Consider the following 11,005-nt stretch of genomic DNA (forward strand, 5'->3'; position numbering starts at 1 on the left):
TGATGTTTTATTATTTTATTAGATACCTCTTGTTTGATAAGAAATTTAAGACATCATTTTAGAAAATAACGTTCTAAATCATATAAACATTTTACAATTGCAACTTACCATCTGTATTTAAATAAAACAGCAGCATAAACCCACCAGAAAGCTAATGTATTTTTAATGTACCTCTGCACACATTCTGTTATTCTGGTTTCAAAAGTCGTATTAGGTGCAGAAGGACGAAGGGGATTTTTTAGGGGTTAGGCTTTGAAGTAGTAAATAAGCAACAGAAGGAGTCAAGTCAATAGGTTAGGAGAATTAGACAAGGATACGAAATACACTCACTTGCCTTCTATATGAGCTTGCTACCTAGTTAAAGTGCTAGCATAGTGTCTATCACTTTAAATATCACGATGTTCACACCAATAATATACAGAAATAGGCAGGATAGCATTTATTACACCCCATTTTTAATAAAACCATTTCTCATAAACAGATATTTCCAACTCTTTTGTATAACTGTGTATGAAATCTTTGCTTTTACACACAATCATATATAATTAATATATTAGAATTGCACATCAATACTCAAAATCTATTTAATTTAGAAAAGGAAATTTTAGTTATCGAAAGTATTTTTTGCAGCGTCTTACTTTTGCTGCTTAATAAGTTGTTTAGAATTCAAATGCTAGAGAAATTATGCTTCAAAAAAGCTTGATCAACTGTAATTTACAAAGGTACAAAATATACAGTAAAGTTAATCTCTCATTAAATAAAATATACAGATTAGCTGATGCTACAAATCATAGGCTAACACCTTATTTTAAGGGATAAACTTCTAGGGAGCTTCCTCCCCCCTCAGTATAGGAGAATACACAACAGTTCCTTTCCCTGTATGTTTATGCAATGAGTCATGTTCACTTTAACTGCTGATAACAGAGGACTGGGTTTATCACTCTGCATAGCAAGGCCAAAAATGATCCCTGGTGGAACTGCAGTAAAGTCAATGTGAAACCCTAGAGATCAGTTCTGTCTAAGGTATCACAGCCTACTCATTGATTTATTTATAGTAATAACACCACTCATTATCACTGGTGGCTTTTAATCCTCTGTGAGAATTCTCCTGTAATCTACCAATCAACCTATCATTAAAATAAAGTGTTGCCAATAAATTCCATGATCACTGTTGTTAAAACAGTGAACTATGAAAACTCCCTACTTACTCTTAAATGGATCTCCCTGAAAATAAATGAGTTTTAATAAAAACAGCATGTTCCCACTTAAACCAGCCATCATAACCTAAGCGTTTGGAATGAATGGTAAGTGCTTCTGTGTTAGGTTAGCAAAGAAGTATAACACCAGCTACAACTACAGCAGTGTCACATCTCTGATGGTTACTCTTGGTCCAGCCGTATATTAACCATGGCAAAGCACCGGCCTAGGCTCTGAAAGAATGGCACGACGAAAACATCTGTCAGGCTCTTCCATACAGTTTGCACTGAAGGCAAGACCATGAGACAGGTTTTCACAAAAGGCACCACAATCCTGTAAAAGAGAAGATGAAAGATTTGAAGACTGGTGCTGCTACAGCATGGGGAAATCAGGATAATGAAACAAAAGTGTGACATCTTTTGGAAGAGAAGTGGTTCTTTAACTTTTATAATATAAATATAAATATTCAAGTAAGTTGATTTTATTCTCTTGGAGTCATTCTCCATCAATTTTGTTTGCCCAAGGCCTCACACCTGCACATGCAGAAACACATGCAGAAACCACATGCATGTGGTCCTCTGGTCAGAATCATTTGTATGCAACATGACAGAGTAGACACTAGCTTTCTTTTCACTGTGTCTCTGCTTACTAATTGGCAATTTCTTTATATGCCATTGAAAATGATGAACTTTTGCTGTCTCTCCCTGCTGCAGGCAGAGCTGGTGTGCCTCATCTGCTGTAGCCCTGCTGCCACCCACCGTGGCCAAAAAGCAGTCATCTCCTAAAGACTCATCTGTGCTGTGGTCATATCTGAATATAGGTCTTCAGGCGTTGACAGAAACACCATGTTCCCCAGTTTGATTGACTGGAAACAGCACCCTTTACAATCTGTTCTTGCTCTGCTGCCTCTTCTGGTGTTTCTTCTATCTGCCTCTCCCCCAGACACACACAGGTGCACAGGCACACACAAGTGCACAGGCACACATGCACATCACACCACTGGTGTCTCATTTCTACCCATCCCTGTCACAAGCAGTTACAGTAAACAGAAACAGGAAGGCCATATCCAGTCACACAAGATTATTACAATAAAAATACATGCAATATCTCAGAAATATGGGCTGATCCTGTAAAGTTCTTCATTTGTGGGTGAAAAATTAACATTAGAATGCAGTCAAAACTCCTTGTCAAGGGAACAGATCTTTTTATTCGCTCAGGATGCATACCAGAAAGTCTTGTGCTTTCATCCCCTGAGCACTGGTAAGCATCTGGGGATTGCTCTCCAAATGTACCAATTCCAAAACAATGTCATTAGTGGTGGCTTGAGCCAAGCATGCTAACAGTGGAGGAGCCAGAAGTGCACATATGGGCAGCTCACAAGAGCCAGTGGATACATGACCACACTGTTTTAAGTTACTCTCCTTCCTCAATAACATACTGGCCTAAACCTCTAGTCATTTCACTAAGCTGGATGTTCTTACTTGGGTGTAGACAAACTAAATGTATAAACAGCATAAATAGTACTGAAGTGCTACTAAAGCAAGGTTTTATAAAAACCTCTCTGCCACACTGAACGCTTACTTCTTAAATTAGGTAAGATATAGATTAATTTGATAAAGATAATAAACTCTGTTCTAGTTTACTGTTGCATTCAAAATTTAAGTTCTCAATCTTGCATCTGTGTAATTCCACTGCAGAACTCTCACTGACTTTGACTGGAATGACAGAAAATATATAGTTTACTATTTCATCGTAAGTCTGGAAAAAAATAGGTACCGTATAGTTACAATGCATACTACTCCGATTAATAAAGTAGAAAACATCTACCACATTTTAAAAAAGTTGAAGGTTAGAAATGTACTGAATCAAAATTAATTACTTTCAGTGTTTATCTAACAGCTTTTGTTATACAATGCAAGCTATATACTAGTACGCCCATGCTCTACTCAAAGCCAGCCCAGAGGGATTTAAACAAGAATAGTTTTTCTAAAACCTTCTCTTTTGTCTCTGCTGAAACACCCCATATAGAACTGTGAGCATTACTGGAATAATGTGCCTCTAGTTTTAAACTGAACCCTGTGAACTACATGTTTATAACCACCTATAATATCATGGCATATAGAATAGATGATTTATAGAGTAAAAAATTAGGCCTTAACCTGTTAGAATACAGCTGACAAACATCAATAATGCAAAGGAAAAAAAAAAAGCTATTTTTCCAAGCAATACAGGGAAAATGCCAGAAATGGCTATTCCATTTACATTGACTTAACCTCTATTCCATTTTAGATAATTTATAAGATAATATAAATAAGATAATATAAAATGCTCCTTTGCTATGACCTATCATTAATTTGGGCTGATTTTATAAAAATCTAACTGAACCAGAGAGATGCAGAAAAGACAATATTTCTGTTGGACCCTCTGCTGACAGGATCACACAAAATACAAACTAAACAAATACCACACTATGCAGAAGATTCACAGAAAGATGTAGAAGGCTGGAGAAGCAGTGATCATAGTACTTGAAACTGCTGTAGAGGGCATTCACACAGTGCTGGAACTCAACCTATTTTGATAATCTTAAATAAAATAAACACTGAAATGTTTCGGTAATGTTTTGTAATCTTTTAGCACTTATTATTCAGTTTTTTAATTTATGGTAAATATGTGCAAAACCCAGTGTAGGCTAAGGTCATAGGAGGATCCATGAGACATAACAGAAACCAAAGCTAATTAAGGTAAATAACTTTTAATCTGAAAATAAAAGTCAGTCTACTTATACAACAACTACTCAAACATCTTTCCTCAGAGAAGAAAATCCTTTACACCCAGTAGAGTCATAAAAGGTATTTTCTAGCTTTTAAATTATGTGAGTGTGTGTGTACGTGTATTTACATGTGTTCAAGTCTGCATCCTGCTCTACACAGGATATGTTATCCTGCAGTGCGGTATTTCCAGATTATCAGAGGGTGCAACGTGCCTCCCATGGAGTGACTAGGCACACTTAAAAATAAATAATCAAATGTCATTAGAAGCCATGCATTTGTTTTTGTGACCTGACAAATATGGTGTACACATCCTTTGCTGTGGGTTTATCCCAGCCTGCGCTTTTGCTCAGAGACATGGAAACTGTCTGCTTGAGTAACATCTAACAGTAAAATTAAAGCAGCATATCCCAAGGATATCAACATTGATGCCATATTGGTACTACTAGTGTTACCCCACAGTACAGCATTGGGAAGAAGATGAAAGGACTGTTGAATTTGTCATCTATGCTGAAGACAGGTATCTATATGACCTCTCATTGAATCTTTCTATGTATATATATATTAAAATATGCCTTCATTCACTAAGTGGGATGAATCCTGTCTCTTGGGAAGTGTTGAACTGAAAAGCGCAAATTACTCCATGTTTTTCCCATCCTATCCTTGTTTCGTCTTTATTCTGTTCAAGGCATGGTATCTACAGAATTGTAACCCTCAACCTTTCTCACTTTTGCTCACATTACTTTTTTTTCTTGCTAAACCTTGAGGGAACCCTGTCAAGAACCAAACACCTCTTAGAAATGGCAGAGCACAATTTAACTCCCAATGACAATGAGAATCAACTTTTCACAGACTTGGGTAACAACATTAGAGCAGTCATGCACCATTAATTCAGGTTCCTGCTTCAAACTGAAGAATCACACCTTCTCCTGTAGAGTTTTTCAAAACGGAATTTCAGACATGTCTTAATACCATCTTTCAAATGCTCTCTATTTCTGGGCTTAAATTACCTAATTCCATGTACTACACCATGATTTTGGTTTAGAAGTCTTGTATGGCTCTACAACACAAGCAAGCATTGTGAAAAGATGGCTAACAATTACCAAGCAGTTGTACAGCTTCTTGTTGCATCCCATTAATCCTTGGGACAAGTGAGGCAACAGATAACCACTAAAGCCTTTCATGACTCACACACAGTACCTGAAGTGCATTAAAATCAAACATTACATATTCCAGGATCTGGACGGACTGGAAAAGATAAAGGAAGCAAGACAACATCCATGTACTTCCTCTTCATAAACCAAGGGATATGTACTGGACATCAAAGAAGAGGCATCAAGGCAGCACCACCAGGTCATAAGGTGGGTATTCACAGCTGTACTGTAATTTATTTCCATTTCAGACAGTCAGCAGAGACATGGTTTTAGGATTGAGTATGATAAAAGCAGTTATGTAAATGAAGTTGTGGAATACAAAAAGGTAAGAAATGATGCATGTCCATATCTGCTTTGCATGTAAGTCCCTGGCTACATCTCAGCACTGCAAATGGAAGCTGAAGGCAAGAGGTGCTGTGAATACCTACTGCTTTAGCCGACGATGACTATAAAGCTGTGTGAGCCCATCTCAGATCCAGGACTCCAGTTATGGAACCCCAAATGAATCATTGATTCTTAGTGTAAATATGCAATGTACAAGAACACTATTCTGGTAAGACTAATAAAAAGCATATATGAAATTCAAGTGTTAATTTCCAAGAGGTGGCACACATGTGGCTTGGAATAAGAATCAGTCACTGATCTATAAGAAATACAATGATTTTACATGACTCGCTTGAAAAACCATAAGTGTTCTGCTCATGTTCAAAAATCAGTAACTTTAAGAGCTGCAATCTAAGGACATATTTAAAAGCTTGCAAATTTCACAGAAAACTGTTACAATTCTCTGTAGCCTGTATACTCTGTGGTGAGAATGAAAGTAAAGGAAAAATGTGAAGCAGACTTCCTTGAACTGGCTTGTGTGCAGATCACCAGCCTGCTAGCTGGCCCAGTTTCAGCTCATCAGTATCTTTTACCAGGTAATGTGAAATCAGATTCTGGCTCAAGCAGCCAATTTGAGAACAGAATATGCTCCATCTTAATGGTTAAAAATGAAAATGAAAGTGTATTATTATCTATTTCTTATTCAGCTTTCTTTTTGCGGGTGAAAGACAACATTTACCATCAGTATGACAAGGGCAATTCACAAGGTGTCCTTGAGCATGACAAATGCTGAGTTAGACTTATGTGGATTTTTAACATGCTGACGAAACTGCAACAGAGCTTTGTGTTTGAGCACCTCAAAAAGTTGTTGAAACACTTTTGAATTTAGCCTCAGGAAAGACTCCCTTATCACTTATCAGCATCATCATCTCACTGGTTTGGATGATAAAAGTGAAGCACAGAGACCCTGAGTGGCAGCCTTATAGGAGAGTTTGCCCAGGGTCTTCCCATGACATTTAAACAGCTGAAGACAGAGTTATAATGGAATTCCCTTTCTTTCACAAAAAATACAAGGAGCATCTTTCTTTTCAGACCCAATGGCCCTACAAAGCAGCCAGTACCCTGTGTTTAGGGCCTCTAAACCTGCACTGCTTTTGCACTACACTCTCAAATGCAGAAACACTGAACTCCTCACTCCCATGAAATCTGGAACACAAAGATGCACAGAGATGCCAATTTAGTGTGTTCCACCTTTGTGTTGGAACAAATCCAGCTTGAGTTTGTGGGAAGATGAGACAGTATTGCCATTGGATGGAAGCACTGGATGGAATCCAAGGGAGTGCAGATAGCACTACTAAATTACCTGACTCTTTCACATCCATCCCAGGTGCAAGGAAGATCCAAAGGAAAGATCAATTCTATAGTGAAAATGAACCCGGACAAAGAAAGTAATTTGTTGGGAAAGCAAGTGTGTTCCCAGAAAGTAATGAAAAACTTTTCAAATGAAGTGCCACATTCAGACAGTCCTGTTTCACATGTGCTGGGAACCCATAGTTCCTGAGATAGTCACTAGGGACTACGTGCATAAATAGTAACTGACCTCTAAGTCCTGGATCAGTGAAAACTCATGTCTTTGTATCCAGTCTGTGAAATCCAGACACAAGATCCTTCTGAAGCACAAAAAAAGTACTACAGTTTTATTAAATTTGGCATTGATGACTTTTTCCATAGACATTTCACTACTGGAAACCTCCCATACTCATCATACCCTTTTGCAGCTACACTGCACACTATGGCACAGTGACATCTGACAGACCTAAAAGTCTGGGCAACACTATGCCTATGCACTGCTTGTTTATAACAATTTGGGAATGACAGATGTACCAAGTAGGTATCTCTAAACTTTACTGCAATTCCTTTGGATATTATGCAAACACTATGCTCCAAAATTCAAGTTAATCAGTTTTCAAAGTGCCTTGACAATGTCATCAACACAAGTGTCCACTCCACTTTCAAAACCTGAAACCGGCACCCATGAGACTGCTACCACAGGTTCAGATAATCAATATATTTCTCGGGTTTTGAGTTCTCTTTCAGTTTCTGTATTTTGTTTTTCTTAACAAAAGGAAAAGGATTCCTGTGTTACCCAAGAAAAATTAGACTTTGCCCAAAACCCATGTATACACAAAATTCTGGTTTGCAGCAATAACATCAATAATCTGCACTCACCCCTTCCCCTACAGCCTTTTGGTTTGTCAGCTCTTTCCTCAACTTCGTTACTCTCCCTGCCTATCTTCCTTCTCCACCATCATCTGCCTTCCTGGTCTCAAGGTACTCTTCCTGATATTTTGTCAGTATATGATGCTTAAGGTACACAGGTTTGGTGTGACTCAGATGGCCAGTGTATTTGCCTGTGAACTTGGGCCATGGCCAGAAGCAGCTTTCCTGAGCTCAGCAGGGCTTTTTGCTTAGGTGGAAGGGCTTTGGGGCACTGCATCTAGAGACAGCTACCCAACAGATGCAAGGCACAGTACATTTTGTGGCAGCAACCCAGAGCGAGCTGGGCCCTCAAAAGCTTTCTTCAGGCTGTGAGGAAAAAAATGAAACAGGTAACAGTACTAACAAGTTAGTAATAACTTCAGGTGTTAGTAATACTTCTGCCTTGGTATTTAATTTAAAATTCATGTTTGAACAAACTCTGCACTTCACTTTAAAAAACAAATTCAGTCATTATTATCATTCCAGAAGCCAGCCAAGTTTGGAATGCATTGCTGTAGGTGCCATCCAAGTAGCAATACAATTCAATACAGGCTCTCTGCCCCAAGGAGCTCACACAGTCATGACAGACTGCTGGTAAAAGGCAGGGAACTGAATCACAGAGAAAACGTTGTTTCCTTTTCTCTCCCTTTAGAAATAAAGCAGTTCATATTAGCTGAGTGACTACCGGTTGTAAAGCCGGCGGTCGCTGTCTGGGCAGTAATGAAAGCTACAAGAGACGAGTACAGGGAGCTGCCGGCAGAGCCCAGGCACCGGCGGGCACAGCAGGCGCTTACCAGATGTGGAGGCAGCTGAGCGTCGCGAACACGATCCCCACAACCAGGGCCATCGGTATGGCGAGGACCAGAGTCAGGACCTTGTAGATCACGTACTTGCTGAGCTCAAACAGAGCGTGGCTGCAGATCCACACTTTGTCGAAGGAGTGGGTGAGCTCGGGCTCCGCGATCACATCCTCGAACCCCAGCTGGAACGAGAGGCGGCTCTGCCGTCACGGGGAGCTGGGAGCCCGCCGGGCACCCCCCTCGCCGAGAGCCCGAGCCCCGGCCCCGCCCGCCCCCGGCCCGGCCCGGCCCGGCCCGGCCCGGCCCGCACCTGCAGGTGGGAGTTCATCCCGTGCGGGTCGCGGTCCAGCTCGTCCTCCGCGCACTTCTCCGCTTCCGACAGCGCGGGGCCGCCGCTCCGCGGGAAGTTGTCGTCGTCCATGAAGATGCGGGTGTCCACTTTCTCCGTCTCCAGCCCCATGGCGCTGCCGCCGCTGCGCGGCTCCGGCCCGGCCCTGCCCCGTCCGCCGCCGCAGCCCCGCCGGGCCGGGCCGGGGCGGAGCGGGGCTGCCCGGGACACGCCCCGCGGGCAGGAGCGGGAGCCCTGCGGAGCCGCGGGACGCGTGGGTCGGGCTCGGGTGGGTGCCCGCCGGCACAGCCGCTCTGTGGGCGCTCAGGCCTCCCGCCGGGCTGTGCCCGCCGCCCGCAGCCGCCGGGCGCGCTCGGTTCCCCGTTGGTCTGCGGTGCCCCGCTGTCACCGCGGCCTCACGCCCCACCGGGCTCTGTCAGCGCTTGTGGCATCGCAACAACAGGCAGCAGGAGCAGAGAGCGGAGGGCATTGTGCACTGGGCCGTGTCGGGCCGTGTCTGTGGCCCATTGAAGCTGTAGGGAAAACAGGGAAAGAAGGGAGAGGAGACGTGTGTCGCCACTGCCCACCGAGGGTCCCGTGTCCGGCCCCGTCACACTCCAGCGGGATTTACTTGACTCGTGCTGCTTAAACTGCCTAATTTTTGCTGCAGTAAAATACTGCATCTGCCGTTACAAGTATTTTCGTGCCTTCTTTGGGTTTTCGCTTCAGTCCATACAAATTATTTCTTCTGTTTATTGGAGAACATGTTTTAAACATAAGAATGATCTGTATAAAGTGATTAAAATATTATAATGACTGGTAAAAGTTAATAAAGATAATATTGATATGCAGAGTGATCTCATGAGCTGCCAGGTGTTCATTCTTGCTGCATTCAATAACCACAGTCACCTGTAAGTCTCGGAGGGAAGTGATACTCCTAATCAATAATCCAGGCCTGTTAAATCAACAAGGAAGTTGCTAGTTTTAACTTTCTTTAATTTTCACCACTACATTAAATTAAGGATAGCTTCAAGCTTCAAAAACCTCCCAAGAAAGTGGTATAAAAATAACTACTCAAAAGTTTGGGTAGGAAATCACCTATTACAATGCTCTGGTTCATACTGCATTGTTCTTGTCGGAAACTTCTGCAGAAAAGCTTTGCATCTATGTGTGACTCGTATTGATGTTATTTTCTCCCGTGCTGATTGAGTTTAGTGATACTGGTCTCACATAAATGTTTTGGATCCAGCAATGTAGCTGACGCTCACTAAGTTTAAAAAACTTGAAAACACGAATTTACAATGGGTTCAAAGGCAAGCAAAGAAACAGCATGATGACTCAAGACATACTTAGGAGCTGCATTTCTACCCTGCTCCCCTCCACCCCACCTTCCTCCATTACTTTTTGCTCCATGAGTGAGAAGAATAAAAAAAACAAGTGACAGAGTGGAGGTTCAGCTCCACCCTTCAGGGTGCTGCTGTCCAGCAGCTCTTATTTTTTAGCCTATAGGCACAGGGAGCTGAGTGCAGCCCAAAGGCATTCATCTGGTAGCTGCTTGGATTAGGCACAGAAATTTGGATTTGGTGCTGCTGAAAAGCAAGGTAGGAGCCACCAACATGGGCTCCCAAACTAGCCTCTTAGTTACAGAAGTCAGATCATCCTGGCTTGTACCAACTACTTCCTACCTCTCCCCTCGCTAGAGGCATGGATCAGGAGCATGAGCACAACCAGGGACCTGCTTTTGAGCAGCTCTGCCCATTTCCCAACCGCTCCTGCTGCATCTGACTCTACCCAGCCAGCCGGAGCAGTGAGCTTTATTGCTCAGTTCAGCTTTGCTAAAAGCTAGGGAGTGGTTCTTCTTGAAAGATTTCCCAAATCACAGTCTGCCACTGGAGAGTGGGCTTACAGAATCAGCCCCATTTATAAAAAGCAAATAGCACTTTCTTGTTCATGTCCATATGCTTTTTGAAATCTGTTGTTGTATTAACTAATAAATGTTGGGAAAGCACGATGGAAAATCAAGAGTTTACCTTTGTAATATCTGAGGATTTGAAATAAAGTGGTGATGCAACTGCTCCTGAAAAAATAATATTTTTCCATGAAAAGCTTATTTAAAAACAATAAAAGCTCAAGTCTGCACAGGACTGAGGATATTGGTTATTAAGAACCCCTTAA

At 41.8% G+C, this 11,005-nt stretch overlaps 1 protein-coding gene across 2 annotated transcripts; it reads right to left on the minus strand.

Annotated features, from left to right (window-relative positions):
- Positions 1-9,042, minus strand: CAV2 (caveolin 2). Of its 2 annotated transcripts, none has more exons than XM_085042742.1 (3): positions 8,813-9,035; positions 8,497-8,684; positions 1-1,530 (listed from the first exon to the last, which is right to left on the minus strand). In XM_085042742.1, exons 1-3 carry the CDS (start codon positions 8,960-8,962, stop codon positions 1,380-1,382), a joined length of 489 nt encoding a protein of 162 aa, XP_084898868.1. In that variant the 5' UTR covers positions 8,963-9,035; the 3' UTR covers positions 1-1,379. The 2 variants fall into 2 exon arrangements, with proteins under 2 accessions (XP_084898868.1, XP_084898877.1); XM_085042751.1 differs by lacking the exon at positions 1-1,530 and adding an exon at positions 2,961-8,348 and having other exon boundaries at positions 8,813-9,042.
- Positions 9,043-11,005: the final 1,963 nt, after the last annotated feature.

Source organism: Lichenostomus cassidix, chromosome 1Aa (assembly GCF_008360975.1).
Source record: "Lichenostomus cassidix isolate B80296 chromosome 1Aa, HeHo_3.0, whole genome shotgun sequence".
NCBI lineage: Eukaryota > Metazoa > Chordata > Aves > Passeriformes > Meliphagidae > Lichenostomus > Lichenostomus cassidix.